At 42.2% G+C, this 20621-nt stretch overlaps 1 protein-coding gene across 1 annotated transcript in view; it reads right to left on the bottom strand.

The window, feature by feature from the left end:
• Positions 1-20621, bottom strand: part of LOC120298713 (sialic acid-binding Ig-like lectin 10) — a 39836-nt gene that overhangs the window by 13772 nt on the left and 5443 nt on the right. Inside the window, exons 3-11 of the mRNA XM_039322697.1 lie at positions 19231-19653; positions 17732-17785; positions 17162-17416; positions 13349-13414; positions 12977-13228; positions 12278-12601; positions 10897-10984; positions 8991-9111; positions 5790-5948 (exon numbers count right to left, since the gene is read on the bottom strand). Coding sequence (XP_039178631.1) covers positions 5790-5948; positions 8991-9111; positions 10897-10984; positions 12278-12601; positions 12977-13228; positions 13349-13414; positions 17162-17416; positions 17732-17785; positions 19231-19653 — 1742 coding nt within the window. The remainder of the gene's footprint in view (positions 1-5789; positions 5949-8990; positions 9112-10896; positions 10985-12277; positions 12602-12976; positions 13229-13348; positions 13415-17161; positions 17417-17731; positions 17786-19230; positions 19654-20621) is intronic.

Below are 20621 nucleotides of genomic sequence, written 5' to 3'. Positions count from 1 at the left end.
CACATGTTGAAAGAAAAATCTTCATCGGGGTCCAGTCCAAGCTGGGAATAATCAAAATGGAGACTGCTTTAGAAAGAAGGTTGTGGTTTATTGAAAAGCAGAGCCAGACAGAAAGATGGCTCTGAGAAAGCTGACCACATGTAGCAGGGAGTAGTGGGCTTTTATGCCTCCTTTGGGCTTTCTATTTCCTGTGTCTTCCTGTTTGAGGCTTTGTATTTCCTGTGTCATGTACTTTGACTTGAGTCTGGGTGTGTCCCTTTGGTATTGGTGGGTTAATCCTATTATGTTTCCTGTCCTTAGAATTTGGGTGGGAGGGTATGTAGATTTTAGGGTTCTTTGGCTTCCTAATTTTATTTGCTTCTAGCTTCCTAGCTCCAACCTTCATGAATGAATTATTACACCTGCATTTCTAAAAACTGGTTTCTGCCTAGTTTCTGCCTGGGATAGAGAGGCTGGGGCTGGTTTTGGGGGCTGGTTTCTGTCTTTTTTAAGATCTTCTCCATTATTCCTTTGGCGAAACATATTCTGCCTTTTTTAATATTCCCCAAAATATTTGTTTCTCTGGATTCTTCCCCCCCCCCCACACACACACACCTATATGTATACATATATACATACATATATCTAATTATCAGAAAGGCAAATCCATGTGCCATCTCACATTATATAATCTGGGAATGGTTGCTGCTTATGCTGTATCCTTCTTACAGTTCAATAAATTAGGGAGCCATCTACCTGAATATTAACCTCTTGCTCTAGTCTTAATAAATGCATTAGCTTTTCTTTCTTTTCTTTTTTTTCTTATGTAATGATTCCTGCTTTTCCCCACCAAGGTCATCTTCCCTATCTCTGCATCCATCAAGGTAATATGCATAATGTTCAGTGGCTGCCCAGTTATTTTGGATCATCAAGCAGAAAATCCTTTAGAGTAAGAATGCCAAATTAAAAAGCAAGTTGTTGCTCTTCCGTGTCTTTAAAAAAATTGTACTCTGAAGCAACTCCCGCTCAGTGGTTGAACCAGCTCTGCAGAAGCTTCGGGTAGCAAAAAACCACCTTTTAACATATTTCTTCCACTGAGGAGACAGAGCTAAAGAAAAATAGCGACCGATGGGAATAAAGCTCAAATTAAACACTTTAAGGCTCTTTTTGATCTGACTAAGAGCCCTTTGAAGTCAACTAGGCTCTTAAAAGTCCCACTGAGTGAAAAGTACGAGAGTCTCACCTCTTGATGCAGGAGAGCTGCCTTTCTCTGGGACTTCAGGGAACCTCTGTGCTCCTGTGGTTTATTCTCTGCTATTGTCTGAACAGTGCAGGAAAAGGTCTTTGGATGGAAATCTGTCCTCGCCAAAAGCAGAAGTGGTTATAGTTCTTGTGGGTCAATTGCAACATCATCGCTCAATGGATTAAAAAAGCGATGGGGTTCCATTGGGTGACACAGGAGACTCTCCTTGTTGTGAGTAATAAGAATGCACCCTCCATGCATATCGGATCACACTGATGTTTTGTTTTGTTTTAGAAGTTCTCTAGAGTCAGGTTTTGGGTTGTAGACATTTTATTGCAATACTTCCCCTTCAAAAAAAAAAAAAAAAACCCACACAAAAACTTTGTAGAACAATGGCAACAAAACACCAGCCCCGAGATACGTTCATCCATCAGACATGTTAAGATGATTTTGATTCAACAAGCTGAAGTTGGGTCGACCTAGCTAACTATACTTTCATCAAAAGCCCATGATTCTGCAGGGACAGGAATCTCTTACATGTAGTCCCTGACTTATGACTGCAATTGAGCCCAAAATTTCTGTTGCTAAGTGAGACACTTGTTAGGTGAGTTTTGCCCAGTGGTGGGATTCAGCCGGTTTGCACCACTTCGTCATAAACAGTAACTATTTTTTTTGTTGCCCAGGCCCAGAATGGACTTCTGGAAGCAGCATCCACACAGAGAACTGCTTGTTCGCATATTTGAATCCCACCACTGCTTCCTTCCTTCTTTCCTTCCTTCCTTCCTTCCTTCCTTCCTTCCTTCCTTCCTTCCTTCCTTCCTTCCTTCCTTCCTTCCTTCCTTCCTTCCTTCCTTCCTGCTTGTCAGAAGTTTATAAAAATGGATCACAGGAGCCTGGGACACTGAAACCATCATAAATATCTCCAAGCCTCTGATTTTTGATCACGTGATCATGGGGATGCTGCAAAGATCATCAGAAAAATGGTCAAAAGTTACTTTTTTCGGCACCATTGTATCTTTGAACGGTCACTAAATGAACTGTTGTAAGTTGAGGACAACTTGCATAGGGCCACAAATCAGCTGTAATCATGCAAAATGTATTCTTTGCCTTCACTTCATCATCATAAGATAAGATAAGATAACCTTTATTGTCATTTTGTTACTGTGGGCACTATGGCACACATCAAAAATGAAATTTAGTTGCCCGCTTTCAAAGTGAAATACATACATGATACACACCTAAACATACTATGTACACATATGTATAGACCCACACCCCTACACATATATAGCAAATAAATATTAAATACTGTCCATCTTGAATATATAATGGAAGGAGGAAGCTTGAGAGTTCACAAGGTTAATGCTGTATGGAATGAAACTATGGCTGAATCTGGATGTTCTGCTACGGATACCACGAAGCCGCCTCCCAGAAGGTAACAAGGAAAACAGGTCGTGAAGAGGATGTGTGGTGTCCCAGATAATCTTACAGACCCTGCTCAAGCAGCGCTTCTGTGCTATGTCCTGGATGGGAGGGAGGGAACTGCCAATCATCTTTTCTGCCATCCTCACCACTCTCTGCACCGCCTTCCTGTCTGAAGCAGTGATGCCTCCAGACCAGACTGTGATGCTGTATGACAGGATGCTCTCGATCGTCCCCCTGTAGAAAGTGGTCAGGACAGGGGAAGGAAGATGTGCTTTTCTCATGCGACGCAGAAAATGCAGTCGCTGCTGGGCCCGCTTCACCAGTTTTTCACAAACCAGCCTACTCATTAGCTGCACACCCAGAAATTTGATGCTGGTAACCATTTTCACAGGTGAATCATTAATGCACAGAGAAGTGTCGCTGTGCCTGCCTTTTCTAAAATCGACAATGATCTCATACCTTCATACGACTTGCATGTACATATGAGCATAAAATAAATTTGGACTAAGACACTTTGATGAGTTCTCCAAAGTGTAAGTGTTTTGTGCTCAGGGAAGCATAAAGAAGAAGTCTCAAAAAAGCCCAGTGTTTGGACCACACCTTTCCTCTACAATCCAAAAGCACCTTGTTTCAGCTGTCGCCTGGATATACTGAAGACCCAGTGTGAAAGAATGTAAACCAGCTCCTTAATTCAGCTTTTCTCACCTGGAAATGACTGGATTTGTTCCAGCATGAGACTGCAAAAGATTACCCTGTTGAAAGCATTTTTCATCATCATCAGTGTCACAAGAGGAATCTTATGCCAACTGACTAATATTTTTAAAAAATTTCCTGCTAGGACTGAGAATACTGGCTGTATAAGCTTGGTCATTGTTCGTTAAGTAATACTCATGTTTTGAAGTGAGGAGATGATTGACAGTGGAAATTCCAAATGTATTTTGAAATGGAATCAAAGCTCTTTATCAATGTTGACTCTACACTCAGTGTTGACTCTGCCCTCCTAGGAGACTGGAGGCTAAAACATATAAAGAATGATTGCTGGAATTTGAGTGTGTCTAGTTTAATGAAAAGAAGAACTAGGGGTGACATGATAGCAGTGTTCCAATATCTCAGGGGCTGCCACAAAGAAGAGGAAGTCAAGCTATTCTCCAAAGCACCGGAAGGCAGGACATGAAAGAACGGATGGAAACTAACCAAAGAGAGAAGCAACCTAGAGCTAAGGAGAAATTTCCTGTTACAACAATTCATCAGTGGAACAACTTGCCTCCAGAGGTTGTGGGTGATCCAACACTGGAGGTTTTTAAGAAGAGATTGGACAACTATTTATCTGGAATGGTATAGGGTTTTCTGCCTCAGCAGGGGGTTGGACTAGAAGACCTTCAAGATCTCTTCCAACACTGTTATTCTATTATTCTTCTACCCCAGAACATGATGCTTCCAAAAAGATGGTCCCAGAGTTATCCATCAAAATGTTTGATCTTTTCCTCTGCTGCTAGATAGATAAAGCAAAAAGACAAAATGGGAGGTCACAATTGTGAGCGAAAGAAGATGTTTCATAACACTCTGTAAAATATCCTGAATTAGGGAAGACAATGGACGAGATTTATCTCTTGTGTGTTTTCCATGATCTTCTAACTGGATTGAACTTACAACCATTCATATAGTGACTGTTGGAAGTTACAATGGTGCTGAAAAAAAAAGTGATTTGCAACCTGTCCTCACACCTATGACCATACTAGCATCTCCATAGTCACACGAAGGAAATTTGGGAACTTGGCAAATGGCATGTATTTATGATGGTTGAAGTATCCTAGGATCATACGATCTCCATTTGCAACTTTCTCAGCTAGCTTCCAACAAGCAAAGTCAATAGGAAAAGACACAAATGGAAGATTTTCCACAAAAAAAATGATCCTTCGTTCATTGCATCATTTTTAGAATCCATTTTGCACAAGGGCAAAAAAATAGTGGCAGCGGGAACTTCCAACTTATTGATGGTTTAAATATGGCTGACCGCCCTCCAGCGACTGACCGAAGGACTGGACCATTCAGCCTCTGGAGGGGGGGGTGTCTATGCCAACTCACCATGGGGCAACTTATTGTGGGACAATTTGATACTATATTATTCATTTCATTCAGTTACTTTTATTATTTGTGACCACGTTTTTGTCCAAATGGTTGTCACGCTTGTATTTCTGGGTGGACTTTCTTTATTATTATTGGCCACCGTTCCACTGGAAATTCATTTACCTTTTGTATTTGTTGACTAGTCCTGCGGCAAGTTCTCCCAAAGGGAGTTGGCAGTGGCATTTTCTGTGACAACTTGTCCATGGGCAAGTTGGTCAGGGTGAGTTGGCCACAGCGAGATGGCCATGGTGAGTTGTCCCACTCCACTGGAGGGCTAGGGTGGGACTAGTCTACTTGATCTCCAGTGGCCAAAGGAGCAGCCCAATCTACTGAAGCTTCGGTTAACAGCACAGCGGTGCAGCAGCACTGAAGTGACCACGAATTTGCCAATTTTTAATCCTACAGGAGTCCTGGGTCCTGGATTTGGGACCCATTCTGTAAGTTATGCCATTTGAGGTACCTTGATTCCAAAAACGTTGTTCTGTGATGCACCGTTTCACCCAATTGAAATATGTAGACAGAGAGACAGACACAAATGTTTTAGTGTGTATGTGTGTGTGTGTGCGCGCGAATTATTGCAGTTTTAATCAAGTATCCTCGTTACATGTGGCATTTCTTAAGAAAGATTGATTAATTATGTATCAAGTCAGTGTCAGTTCTTAGCAACCCTATAGATAAACTTTCTCCAGGATGACCTTGGGTAGCCCCATTGCCACTATAACTGAGTCCACCACCCCCCTTGCTGCTTTTGACCCTCTTGACCCTTCTCTTTCCCTCCCCTTTTCCCAGCAATACAGCCTTCTTTGGAGAGCTGGGTCTCCTTATAATGTGTCTGAAATAAATAATTTGAGCCCAGATACTTGTGCCTTGCATGATGACTCTGAGCTGATTTGTTTGATGCTTTATTTCTTGGCTATCCACGGTATCTTCAGAAGCCCAGCACCGAAGTTCAAAAACATCAATCCTCTTTCTCTCCTGCTTCCTCAAAAGCCAACGCTCACTTCCAAGGACTTTATTTTATTTGGACTGTTGAATATTCCACATTGTCATTTCTTAAGACTGGAACGCCTTTACTTTTTGGCTTGAACTCTAGGGCAGCATACTGCAGTTCATCTGGGTCTATTCTCTTTGGGCTTGGAACAGTGGGCTTATTGACCAGGGATAATCTCAGACCCTGAAAGAAAGAAACAATGTTCTTGGAAAAAGGGAGGAAAAGCCCTCATTTTTTTTCCTTGTTTTCACCTTATTTTCTAAGTGATTGTTGGACACAAACAACCAAGAGATAGGAGAGAAATTTGTGAGTTACTAGCTTATCTTATAAACAGCAGCTCAGTCCAGGCTGCAAAATGAGATTCAGAATGTTCAAAGACACTCAGCCTTAATGAACTTATTAATGAACAAGGGCTTAAAGTTTTCACTAATCCCTGCATTAAAAGTCTGTTTAGAAGTGTTGTGTGGTTCAGGAAGAGTGTGAAGCCACGCTCAGCGTTGCTTGACAGGCGCTGCATGGGTCAGAGAGGGTGTGGTAGAAGTACCAGGCAGATCAAGGACGACGGAGGGGGTGTGCAGGGGCACGGTGGGATGTATGTGAATGCATGAGAGGTACCACACAGATCAGGGAGGGGTGCAGGGGTGCACAAAAGGTGCTGCAGGAGTCGGGAGTGCACAAGAGGTGCTATGTAATTGAGGAGAGTGTGTGGCTATGCACGAAAGGAGCCACTTCACTTGGGAAGGGTGTGGGGTACACATGTGGCTGATGTATCATAAGCTCAGAGGGGCTGAGGAGGGTGTGTAAGTGGGAGACACTTATCTCATTGAAATGTGGCCTTTCCTACTGGCTTCCCCATTGACTTTCTGGGGAAGCCAGCAGAGAAAGTTGCAAATGGTGTTCACATGATCTCAGGGTGTTTGGCAACGAGTCATAAGTGCCAACAGTTGCCAAGCACCCAGGATCATGTTCACATGATCACAGAGGTGCTGGGACAAGCCATACTTCAGATGACCAGTTGTAACTATCATTTGTTCAGCAGTGCTGTGACGTCAAACAGTCGCTGAGCAAATAGCTGCAATTCGAGGACTACCTGTATTCTTATTCTCCCTTCCTGAGATTGGCTTGATGGCAGAATATTGAAGATGACAGTGAGGGGAAAAAAAACTGCACTCGACTCATTGACATATGACACACAGAAGCGTTAATGCCTCAGTTTCCTCAAGATTGGTCAACATTTGGGGTCCCAGTGGCATAAGAAACATGCCCCAAAGAGATTAGAACTGAAAAGAAGTAAATTTTTTTAAAGAAATAGGTTTCTTTTTCTTTTAATTAGATTAGTGATGGCGAACCTTTTAGAGCAGTGGTTCTCAACCTTTTTAATGCCGCGACCCCCAACCGGTCGTAAGTCGAGGACTACTCAACCGGTCGTAAGTCGAGGACTACTCAACTGGTGCAGCACCATTTGCAGAATGGGACTTTTGGCGGGCTCAGCAGGGAAGAGACAGCCTGGACAATTCCTATTGGCTTTTGAAAGCCAATAGAATTAGACTCTATTCAAGAGAGTCTATTCTATTGGTTTTCAAAAGCCAATAGAATAAAAGGGAGTAGCACAGCTAAGGAAAAGGGTGGAAAAATGGCGGACTGCGTTGTCTGGCGACCCCCGTGAAATGGTCGTTCAACCCCAAATGGGGTCCCGACCCACAGGTTGAGAACCACTGTTTTAGAGACTGAGTGCCCAAAAACTGGCCCCGCCCCTGCTCCACCCCCTGCCCTGCCCCACTCTGCCCTCACCCCATCCCCCATCCCACCTGCCCTCGGGCCACTCACCACCTCCAGGGCCCATCACAGATCATCAGGGCAGCCCAGCAGCACCATAGCGGCCATGCCCTCTGCCCGCGCAATGAGGCATGAGGGCAGAGTTTTGTCTACGCTGCCTGGCTGCCATGTCCTTGGCTGCGCTGCTCCACGTGGGCCATACTCTAGGGCGACTCTCCTCCAGGAGGGCTGCTGGTGAGGAGGGAGTTGTGGGGGGAGGCGAGGCTGGGGCAACAGCAAATGTGCCCACAGAGAGGGCTCTGAGTGCCGCCTCTGGCACCCATGTCATAGGTTCGCCACCACTGAATTAGATCATTCCAAGCCTGGAGGAATTTACAAAAATTGTTTACATTTTTTAAAATACCAGGAATCTATCTGATTTCAGAAAAAGCTTGATGGCTTCTAAAAGATTACTGGGGATAGACTTGCTGATCTCTGCTTTAGTTATCTGGGGCCTCTTTTCAGCACATTGGCTTTTTAATGTATCTTTTCACAAGGTTCTTTTCGCCAATAGAAAGGTTCCTTACAAATGCAATAAAGCTCATAAACTCTTCTGGCAAGCTACATTTAAGGAAGGATTACAGCGTGACCAAAAAACAGGCCACATTGGCTTTTGATGAAAGGATTACAACAACAATGTTTTGTTAGCTTTTGAAAATCCCTGACTTAGGATCTCTTAGGGCAGCAAGAACTGGTTTTGTACGAACGGAAGAGTAAAACCAGCCACAGAAATGAAAGGTGCTTTTGTTAGGTTTGAATTTGACAAGATTCCTTGAGCAATCATTTTGCACTCCTAAGATGGGTCAGTAATGTGGAACAAAGTGCCAGGAGATGGTGATGAAATTCAGTTTCATAAAGACCTTGATTCAACCAGCCTGCCTTCCCTTGAGGACCTGTGAACTGCACAGGTCAGAAAGAAGGCTGAGAAAATAGTTAAAAATTTATGTCCAAGATGGGAATAGTCTGTATATTCACATCTTGGACATAAACTTTCAACTCCTTTCCCTAGGAAGGTGCTACAGAGCATCACATGCCAAAACAACTAGACACAGGGATAGTTTTTTTCCCTCATGCTATCGCTCGCTGAACACCTACTATAATTCCCACAGTACTGTCTTATGTCTAAGTATATTTACCCATGTAGTATGGCTGTATTACTTTTATCCTTCTCATCTGTTCCACTAAGCTTCTCTTATTGGTATCATTATTATGATTATTATTAATTAGTTGTTTTGCATGTACATTGAGAGCTTATGCACCGGAGACAAATCCCTTGTGTGTCTATCACACTTGGCCAATAAAGTATTCTGTTCTGTTCTGTTGTTCTGTTCTAATTTAGTTTGAACTCACTACTTCCTTCATTCTCCAGATGAGGAGAAAGAGAAGAGCAAAAGTACATGTGATGCCTACCGTTGGGAAAATGTTGCTGTAGATTTGGCTGGAATTCTTGGGTTTCTCATGAGGTTCTCTTTCAGAAGAGGTTCCTTCAACATGAGCAGCTTTGGACAATGCTTTCTTCTGCTTAAAAATCCTGGGAGCAAGTCAGTAGGACAATGTTAGGTTCTTATACTGTATATCCATGGAGTCATAGAACAGATGGGACCTAAAAAATAATCTAATTCAGGGTTCCCCAAAGTGATCAATATTGACCCCAAAGGCTGATGGGACTATCCAAGGGGTAATCAGCACTACTTTAACTAACAGTACTATAGGACTATCCAAGAGATCGTTGCTATTATTTTTGTATATTTATTACATTATTTTCATATAATAAATGTTTGGGGTCTAATGAGCAATTAGAAACTTCATCAAAGAGTTTGAAGACTCCTGATGTAGCCCAGTCTCTACTACTAAAGGAATCCACTAGTACAGCAATAGTTATTTCAGAAATGAAGCCACAATCTTCTCTATTTTTTTTCTCCTAAAACTGATGTCTTAATCCCTAGCTTTTTGTTTGTGTCAATTCCCTAATCAGTTTACATCCATCATTTTTCCATCTCTTTCTCTTACTAATGGTGCATTTCCTCCCCACAACAATGCAACACTCCATTTATTTGAAATCCTAATCAAATTGGGTTGGGGGCTTGTGTCTTTGTACACACTATATAAACACTAAGGATTCAGATAGTGTCACCATAGTGGGGTGAATCATACTTTGGCTCCTCCCAAGTGTAACAATGGCAGATGGATAGTTTAGGCCAGTGATGGCGAACCTTTTAGAGACCGAGTGCCCCAAACTAGCCTTGCCTCCACTCCACCCTGCCTGCCCGCAGGACCACTCACCACCTCCAGGGCCCACTGCAGATCACCCCAGGCAGCCCAGCAGTGCCATGGCAACCATGCCCTCTGCCGGCACCCCGCAGCATCAACTGTGTGTGATGAGATGTGAGGGCAGAGTCTTGTCTACACTGCCTGGCTGCCATGTCCTTGGCTGCGCTGCTCCGCATGGGCCATGCTCAGAGGCGACTCTCCTCCAGGGGGGCTGCTGGTGAGGAGGGGGCTCCGAGTGCCGCCTCTGGCACCCATGCCATAGGTTCACCACCACTGGTTTAGGCTGAATATCTGGAGTCAAGCAGAATGTTTTCTGCACTATTATAGATACCCCAAGCAAGCAATTTGTTTTAAAATAAATTCCTGCCACTTTATCCTATATTCTTCTAATCCTAGAGAAGGTGCTACCTACTTTGAGATCTGTCTAAAGTAGACACATTAAAATTAGTAGTGGATGTCATTTATTCTGCTGGATCTATTCCATCCATGAAAAGTTGTGGATTTTTAAAATTTAATGTGGCTTATTAAAGCAGCTGTGTGACAAAGCCTGAAAGAGTGGCTGCTTTAAAGAGATGCTGTGCCAATGCTGCTGCATGTACTGAAACAATTCATCTGAATCTTTTTAAAGCATAGAATAAATACACATATATTGCTACACATTCTCTACCTTTTTCCTTACTTCCATCCCTTTTCCTTCTTTCTGCAGTCAAATATCCCATAGAGAACGATATTTAGTATGTTGGCCCAGTTCTTCATTGTTGTTTACAACAGAACAATTAGCAAACTGTTCAGCATTGTAACTCTGCTGAAATGTACTAGATCTAGAGCATAATGATTGTCAACATTTAATGATGCTTCAGAATTTCACCATTTACGTATTGAAAACCTAGAATCTGGAATGGGGGACCAGGGCAGAATCTATAAAATCTGCAATGGGCTGGCTATGATTAACTTATAGGGAGTTTTATAGATTGATACAAGTTAATGGTCAGAGTGTGATTTTTATCAATTTTGCCAAAACATAATGATCTGGAGAGAAACTCACCTGATCAGGAATAAACACACCATGAAGATTCCAGTTCCCAGAAAAATTCCACAGAGCCCGGCAATGAACAAAGCCTTATTAGATCTTTCTGCAACAATACATCAAGAACTCTGAGAAAACCAAAGAATAGTTTCTTCTGGTAATAGTTTGGTAAGAGATTTGGGAAAATTGGGAAGTCTAATTCCTAAGACTATACTGCATGGAGATAGAGGAAGTCCTCTGTTCCCAAGGGGTCTTCAACTCCCAGAATTCCTTAGCCAGGCATGCTGGCTGAGGAATTCTGGGAGTTGAAGTTCACAAGTCATAAAAGGGCCAAGTTCAAAGACCCCTGCTATGGAGAATTAGCAAGATGGTCTTGAAGGAAACAGAGAAGAATCACTCTAGGTAGTTCTTGATTTACAACCATCCATTTAGGGACTGTTCCAAGTTATAACAGCACTGAAAAAAATGACTTACAACTGATCCCCATCCTTATGGCCATCACGCCCTTTCTATGGTCACATGATCACAATCCGGGCACTTGGTAACCAGCATGTGTTCGTGATGACCGTAGGATCCCAATGTCATGTGCTTGTCATATGCAACCTTCCCAGCTGGCTTCTGACAAGCAAAATCAATGAGGGGGGGAAGCCAGATTTGCTGAACAATTGTGTGATAAGCTTAACTGCAGTGATTTGCTTAATACCTGTAGCACAAATGGTTGTAAAATCAGGTGCAACTCACTTAACAACCATGTTGCTTAGTAATAGAAGTTTGGATCCCAGTTGTAGTTGTAAGTCAAAGGGGTCCTTGGTGCTCTCTGAGCTTGCTTGTTTTCTTGCAGACATTTCATTACCCTAATTAGGTAACATCATCATCAGTGCTAGATGATGTTACCTAGTTAGGGTAATGAAACGTCTGCAAGAAAACAAGCAAGCTCAGAGAGCACCAAGGACCTCTCATTTCAACCCTGAGCTATAAATATTCTCCTTCAAGGAGTACCTGTAACAGAAATTTGCAAGTCTAAAACTATCTCCCCTTCTAGCTATCTTCTCTTACATTTACGTTCCTAAAAACCGCGGAGGGTTCTTTCTGAAATGTCTTCACCCTTCCTTGAGAGTCATATTTCATTTATCAGACTATTGTCTAGGCCAGGGGTAGGCAACCTTGGCTCGCTTATGACTCATGGACTTCAACTCCCAGAATTCCTGAGCCAGCATGGCTCAGCTTGGAAACCTCTCCCTTTCCCCTCAGCATGGCTGGCTCAGGAATTCTGGGAGTTGAAGTCCACGAGTCATAAAAGAGTCAAGGTTGCCTACCCCTGGTCTAGGCTGTGGGTTTTCCTCCTTCTTCCGAGGATAATTCCCACGTATCCTTACACGCGCCTGGTGCAGTTCCTTACCTGTGGACGATTCTGAAGTTGGGCCTGTCTTGGCACTCAACTGGAATTGCATGATTTGGATTCCATAAGAATTGCTCCCTATGCAGATAATATTATGAGCTCTGTCCAGGCTGCCAGTCCAGTTTAAGGTACTGGTGACCTCATTCGTCTGGACTGAAGCTTGGACTATCCAGTTTCCTCTTCTCCTGGTTATCCTCTCCCCATCCACTTCCCATTCAATCTGGGGAGATGGTTTAGCATGCAGGGTACAGCTACACAGGAAACCGCTGTCGTGATAATAACATGTTGTATTTTTCTGGGGGCTTCTGCTGACTTTGGGGGCATCTGGAAAAAAGACAAAAGAGCCATGTAGTTCAAAGGTCTTTAGTTTAGTTAAGACTTTTGTTTCTCTACATGAAAAAAAAAGGTGCCATGTTTTTTTCCAAACCTAGGGCTGCCATAGTGATAAAAGTATCATTGATAAGAGACTTACTCTCCTATTATAGGCCTTCAAATCTCATTTCACCACCCTCACTATGAACATCCTAGTTGGCTTATGGTATCCAGGAATCTCTCTTAGATTCTTTCTCTCTGCCACAGAACTGAACCTTGATTGGTTTTCTGCCAAGGATGAGCAATGTCCTATAGCTCAAGATGTCAATACCTTTAATATCTACCCTCTAGAAGGAAGTGCCTTCTAGAGTATCGTGCTTCACTCACATGTCACGTAGAGCCGGAACGTCCCGTTAACAAAGCCAATCGAGTTTGTGACTTTGCACATATACACACCCTCATCTTCAACTGTCAGATTGGTCAGTCTCAACTGGTTTTCTGGAGGGTTCTGCAAGTGGCTGTCGCCTTTCATCCAACTAGCTGTGGCTGGAGGATTGCTATCTGCTTTGCAGAATAGCTCCAGCGAGTCACCTTCTTGGGCTGTCAACTCAGAGCCATTGGCCAGTTCCCCGGAGCAACCTGAAACCAGAGTAAAGCATCCATCATTTCCATGAAAGAGGTAGAGAGCCTTGGTCAAGCCAACCACCGGCCTCCTTCAGAAAAAAGAGGAATACCGCACATAGTTGCCCCCTAAGGTACCTTGGGTGAGTATGGAGCCTCTCCTGTGAGTTTGGGAGGTCTTGAAGATCAGCATCCTTGGACGATCTGAAGAGAGAAAAAAACAACAACACATCAAACTCCATGAGAGAAAAACTTTTGTGGAGAAGAAAGATAAAACCTCTGGCCTGCAAGACAGGGCATCTTAAAGATTGCATATGGTCACTAGATGACAGGTGTGATAAAGGGAGAGGTTTCACTTTCTCTCACCAAAGGGTAAAGAGGCAAATTTTCATGGCTTTCCAATGACGGAATGAGGAGTCAGAAGTTCAAAATAAAGGATCCAAGCTGTGTGAATTCTGTACTCTTCAGCCCAGGGGTCTAGGACAATTGGCCATAGCTACACAGTTGTGGACACTTCACCATGGCATCAGGGCCTCAGGGGTGGGAGGCAGGAAAGTGGCCACAACAATATGGCCGCGGCCAATTGTCCCAATCCATCAGCCTAGCACCCCGACAATAAAATACACATTTATGAGTTACTGACTATATTTCCCGCATTGTGCATTTGTACACGTTTCCTGAACGGGACATCATGTATTCTTTTCACATCATTATTTGCAGGAGGGAAAGGAGGAAAGAGAATGATGTGAAATAATTTCTAATTTAAACTTCCTTTTCGCATTCTGAGAATCTAGATTTTTTTTTTTAAAGAGTAAAAAAGTGGCAACTCCTAAAGAAACAAGCCGGTATCAGATTTTGCATCCTCACAGCAATTCTACAGATGCAACTCCACAACCCATAGCATTTCAATACAATTTCTTACTGAGGAAAAAAAAAATTATCTGCTTTTAGGGGGAAAAATAATCTTCATTTTCCCTGAGGCAGCTTTTTCTAATCTTGTATCTCTCCCAGTACTTTGGGTTATAATTTCCATCATCCCCAGCCCTCAAGACAGAATAGAATAGATTGATATAGATGTCTCTCCAAAGCGAAGCACACCAAAAGCTGAAAAAGAAGGGTTTGAAGCAGCAGATGAGAGAAATGTATCCTACAAATTTGGTTTGTATGGTTTCAAGCAAGTTTTTCTTTGCAAGGATTCTTGTATGTACCCCATATAAAATTTACATCAATGTTTTAGCCTCAAAAAGTTTTGGCCTGTGTAAAGGTAATGTTTCATTGCATTTAAGGACTTATTGGCTGCTTGCAATGTACGATCCAGGTATGCCTTCCATGTCCCTTGTGAGTGGAAAACCACCCCAAGGAATCTAAATGTTCTAATCAAACCTCTCTCTCAATTCCCTTTTTTCTATAATCTGTTTTTTCAAATCAAAGCCATAAGTCACAAAATTATTTTCTTTCTTATGCAAAAAGTATGCATACATACATGTAGGTAGGAGATGACCAGGCTGAGCCCAAGGGAGGGGTCAAACATGTTATCAGTCATGAGTCCTTGCATGCCCACAAGGGATCTAAATCCAGCCCACTTTGAATGCTTTTCTTATCTCCCGCTCATTTCCCTTGACGGTTAGTAGCTCAGATTCTTGTAGAGAGCTTAAGCTTGCAATAAATCTTTATACTCATTTGAACTGCCGGAATCTCCTGACTCCCCGGCACTTGGCAATGCATATGTTTTCTATTCTTTTTTTTTTCTCTCTACCTACTATTCTTCCTTTTTCTTTTCTTTTTCAAATTTATTGGCCATTCCTCTCACCACAGGGTAACTCTGGGCAGCTTACAATATTTAATATATATATAAATGAAATACTACAAAAGTATAAAAATACAAAATAAATAGCTAAAATGATGGGTAGGGAGGGAGTAGGATAAACAGGAAGGATCTGATGTTAACAGTAGACAGTTAGAACAATTAACCAGTGGAACAGCCTGCCTCCAGAAGCAGTAAATTCTCCAACACTGGAAGTTTTTAAGAAGAGGCTGGATAGCCATTTGTCCGAAATGGTGTAGGGTTTCCTGCCTGAGCAGGGGGTTGGACTAGATGACCTCCAAGGTCCCTTCCAACTTTACTACTATTACTAATCTATCAACCAGCCCACATGAAGATCCTTCTTTGGAGCTCCAGGCCAGCTGGCAGAGATAGATCTGTAGACTCTTGCAGAAGTCAGTAAGATTAGAGTGGACCTTCTAATTCTACATTACATCCAAAGTTCTTTGCCCATGTCATCATTGTTTCTTTTACTTGTTCTTCCTCTATCTTTAAGTTTAACAGAAATCTATACAGTTTCTTAACCAACTTTTCATCTGTTTTTAGTAGTATCTGATCAAATTCTATCTGTTCTTTACAAAATCTCATTGTTTTAACATCTTTTTCCTATCTCGTTTGGATTTGCAGATATGGCCACCCGGCTAGATCCATACCTTGTTCTTGTAGATCTTGTCTGTCTTTCAGTTTTCCTTCATTGTCCAAAATATCTTTATAAGTCCCAACTTTATCGTAGTTAATTCAATTTGGGTAAGCAAAAGCTTCCATTGTTGAAAGCCAATGTTGAGTGATTAGCTAATATATTGTTTATTATAATTAACTATTTTCTATCATTGTTTGTTAAATACATGAACCCAGACATTATGCCGTTGGCTAAATATTGAGAATGTTACTTGGAAAAACCTTAATCTCAACCCTAATCTTAATCCCAACCCTAACCTAAATCCCAACCCCAACCCCAACCCCACCTTATTCCTAACCTCATAAAAACTAATAAAATCTATACCAAAAAAAAAAAAAAAGATTAGAGCAGACCTTTTTCCGGGGGTCAAGATGTTCCAGAATGCAAGCGCCATGGCAGAAACAGCTCTTCTGGACCACATTGGCCAGAATACCCTGGCTGATGGGGCCAGCAACATGCCTCCTCTGCCAGCACTGGTGGAGCAGCCAATCGCAGTGAGAAGAGACAATCCCTTAAGTCGGTGGTTCTTAACCTGGGCAATATTGCCCCCCAGGGGGTGATTTCATTTTTCAGGGGGGTGATGGAATGAAAAGGGGCGATGCGGGGGGTGCGAAGGAATGAAAAGGGGGCGAAATGGGGGCGATGGAGCAAGATGTTTTGGGGACACTTTGAGACTTTTTTGTACAGTGAATGGCTGTATATCTGTCGTACAAAAACATCAGATCGCTCGCTATTAGTGGATTGAATTGTGTTTCCAAATGTTCCTCCAGCTGTCTTCAGTACAGAACGCCTTACATATGTGAATATGCATCGCTTATCGCATTGTGCAGCAGCCTCTACCCATACAGTGGCGCGCCATTGGCCAGAATATGGGAGATATGGGGAAAAGACTGGAAATAAATTATTTGCATCGATATGTCCTGATGACAATTTTAAAGAAAATAAAAAAAGCGTTTGCATAAATCGAAGAATTATTTCCTATGTTGTGATTGAGAGGTTATGTTGGGGGAGGGGAGGGCGATGACAACTTCCTCATTGGCTCAAGGGGGCGATGCGTTCAAAAAGGTTAAGAACCACTGACTTAAGTAACCTGGATGCATGCCATGGGTCACATTTTCACATTTACTCTATTTCTTTCTTTCTTTCTTTCTTTCTTTCTTTCTTTCTTTCTTTCTTTCTTTCTTTCTTTTTTTCTTATGAGATAAAATCTTTGAATAAAAGCTTATTTAAAAAAGAAGACCTTTTGATATGCCACCTAGATGGTCAACAGGCACCCACATCAACACTCACCTGTGGAGACCCCCATTAATGGAAGATTCACCTGGGTAAGGATGTATTGACCATGTTCTGCAGCAGCAGATGAAGTGGGAGGGTTGGCTGGATCGCTGTAAGTCAAGCTAAGGTGGATGAATGTTTTCAGCTATATAACCCAACAACAAGTAAATCTTACATTGGACAATCACTTCAACCATCGTCTTGACTGATCCGTACTCATTATTTGCCAGGCACTGATATTTTCCAGCATCCTCTGGTCCAATTTCACTCAGTTGAAGGTAATCCTTGGCTTGACCAATTTTCTCGTTCCCCTTCATCCAGGATAGGCTGGGAGTTGGTCTACCATCAGCAGTACAGGCTAGGTTGACAGTGCTTCCTTCCTGGGCCATCACATGGTCCAATCCCTCTCTCCTTTGCCATTCTGATGAGCCTGCAAGCATTTAGGAGCATCAAACAGAGAACTACCCAAAACCGCATATTGGAAGCCACCTCTACAGATCTGGCATAATTTCAGAAAACCAAGATAACTGAATATTTTGTTGGTTGGTTTCATTTGTGAAATATATAATGCAAATGACCTTGACCTTGTAAGATGGGGGGGGGGGAAGAGATGTTGCTTAAGGAATGATCAGATAAAACAGGGAGAGCTTTTCAAGCTTGCAAGAACATTTGGAGAGCAGAGAATCAGCATTCTGGTATTGGGCTTGAAGGAATCTGCAAAAACATCCACAATTTGAAATCTTACCATAGTGTCCTGAGTCCATCGTGTTTACTGTGATATTGATTTTCTGGGGTGGTTCTGAAACACAGGAAGAAGAAAAGTGAGAAGTCCTTGCCAAGAAGGCACACAGGATCATGGAAGACAAAAAACCAGAAAGCTTTGACTACTGCGTGTATAAATATGAGATTACAACGTAATCAACCTTGGTGGCTGCATTTTAGAGTAGAAGGTTGGAAATAATAATAGTAATAATAATAATAATAATAATAATGATAATAATAATAATAATAATAAAGTTGGAAGGGACCTTGGAGGTCATCAAGTCCAACCCCTTCCTCAGGCAGGAAACCCTACACCAAAATGGATTGCAGGCTAACTCTGCCCACTGTCAGCAGTTGGAACCTCACTGGCTCAAGGTTCTCAGCCTTCCATTCTTCTGTGGACCCAGATTTTGGGGGGCAATAGGCTGACTCTGTAAACCACTTAGAGGGGCTATAAAGCACTGTGAAACGGTATGTAAGTCTAAGTGCTATTGCTAACAGTTTGAATTCTGTGAGAATCAGGGTATGTAGGAAAGAGATTTGTGTTATTGTAGTTGTTTTCCTACTTGGTTTTTCTGTTTTCCCGTGTACTTTTTTGCACCATTGAATACTGTTTGGGAAATTTCTCAGATACTTCTTTTATTTGGGGATCCTGTCCAGAGTGATCTATTTTAATTCTTCCTTCACTTGGCTTGCCTTTTCTTCCTTCATAGTGATATCGCTAACACCCCTTCTTTTCTGTGCTAAGAAGCAGTGACCAATTTGTTGTTTTGACTGCTTGGCATCCTGATGTCCTTCAAATATTGTGAACTACAAGTTCCACAATCCCCGGTCCACACATGTGAAAGGGGCTGTAATCCAGACTATCTGAAAGGCATCAAGTAACATATCTCTTCTTTAAAGCAAGGGTCTCCAACCTTGGCAACTTTAAGACCTGTGGATTTCAACTCCTAGAATTCCCCAGTTAGCTATGCTAAGTTGGCTGGGGAATTCTGGGAGTTGAAGTCCACAGGTCTTAAAGTTGCCAAGGTTGGAGACCCCTGCTTTAAAGCATCAAAGAGGACCTCAACAACAGATTGCACTTTGGTACTTAATATTGGCAGGATATATTCTAATTTATTTCCTTTGCTGAGTCAGCATTGGAAGATACTGGAAGGAGAAGAGGCAATTCTTTGCTCATCATTGTAGTTGCAGGCCTCCAAAGAAGTGGAGAGATAGAGGAAGAAAGTCAAAAAAGGCAAAATGGCGGGCACTGGAAGTGACTGAAGGTTCAATTTTTTATAACATGTAATGCACATGTAATGAAACGAGGCTTCAATCACACAGTCACAGTTGCTCTCTTGCTTGGGGTTTTTTACCCAATGCATAGATATCTCCTAATAGCTGATCTCCTACTGGTAGATCTTTTCTGATCTCTTTATAATAGAAAAGAGACAAACGCAACAAAATGAATAAGTCATCCAACAATAGAAAACTACTTACCTATCACATAAACATAAGGTGAAGTATGTCCCATTTCTGGGACAAAAGAAAATTTTAATCTATGTTTTCCCTCAATTCTCAAGTAGTATTGCCCTTCATCTTCTATTTGAGCCTCCGTGATGACAAGTGAGCAATTTCCTTTAATTGAATCTCCTAATAAATAGAAGCGATCCTTGGCCGAATGTTTGACTGTCTTGCTTTTGTCATTGGTAGCCACAGGCCTGCAGGTATGAGAAAGCGATGGAGAACAGGGGGATACTTGTGGCTGAGATTTAATCCAGTAAGCAGTTATACTCTCTTGCCACGACATGTGTTCCGAATTATAAGTGAACTGGCACGGAATATGAACAGCGAGACCACGTTGCACGGAGACAGAAGAAGGCACAGTGATACTATAATCCCTTGCTTCTTGACTTCTGATTCCTGATCCAAGAAAAACAAAACAAAATTAGTTTGGATACAGACAAAGCTTAAATGAAAACACTAGAAAATCTCTTGAGATTTCTTGCAGGACTAACTCATAAAGTGGAGAGCATCACAAGTTGTCAAACCCCCTAAAACATGAGGCCATGTGTCCACTGTGCACCCTCTCCACCACAACAGTGGGCTCAAGAGATTGAAAGAGAAGACGGCATTCAGCAGCTAAGGGTCCTCTATGTTTTGGCATTATTTGGCTATATTGGTGAACAAGAACGTTGTGCTGAACCATGGTGTAGTGTTGGTGTTTGGGAATTGTATATAACAAAAACACAGCAATTGTCTATTATTAAACTGGGTTTAGAGTGATATGTCCACCACAGACATAGTGTCCAAGACAATAAATAATAGATGGAACTCTACAATGAAATGATTCTCTGTTGTTTAACAAGATGCAAGGGAAAAAAATTGGACAGTTCCTTATAGGACAAAAAGTGAACTTTGCCAAATGGTTGAACCATCTCAGTTGGAAGGGATAGACTGAATTAAGAGATGTGTAAAGACTGCAGCCAAAATAGCAATAGCAATAACAGTGTCATGGTTTTGATAGATGAGACCAATTAAAGCAGAACTCTAAGAGTTTTCCTCTAAGAACATGTTTATTGGTTACAAAGTATTGGCACCGTCAAAAGTGAAACCAAGACTAAAGTCCCCTCCAAAAGAAACAGTAATACAAAGTTAAAATTCCCACCCCAAAACCTTTGCAATCAACTGTGTTTCCAAATAGAATAGTTTGGTGGGCTTTCTGACATTAGGCTCAACCCCTCCCTCCCCCCCCAAGTCGAAGGAACAGAAAGGACTTTGGTTCCCACAGGACAGAGAATTGTTTAGACTAGCATAAAACGTCTCATTCCTCCTCCCCCCAATCATGTGGCAACTGAAAACGAGCAAGATAGCTTCAGTCAGGTTTGATC

This window comes from Crotalus tigris, unplaced genomic scaffold (assembly GCF_016545835.1).
Source record: "Crotalus tigris isolate CLP2741 ecotype Arizona unplaced genomic scaffold, ASM1654583v1 scf7180000024119.3904262, whole genome shotgun sequence".
Taxonomy (NCBI): Eukaryota; Metazoa; Chordata; class Lepidosauria; order Squamata; family Viperidae; genus Crotalus; species Crotalus tigris.
Note: the sequence above shows the minus strand (reverse complement) of the source record. Positions and strands in the feature narration are given on the sequence as shown.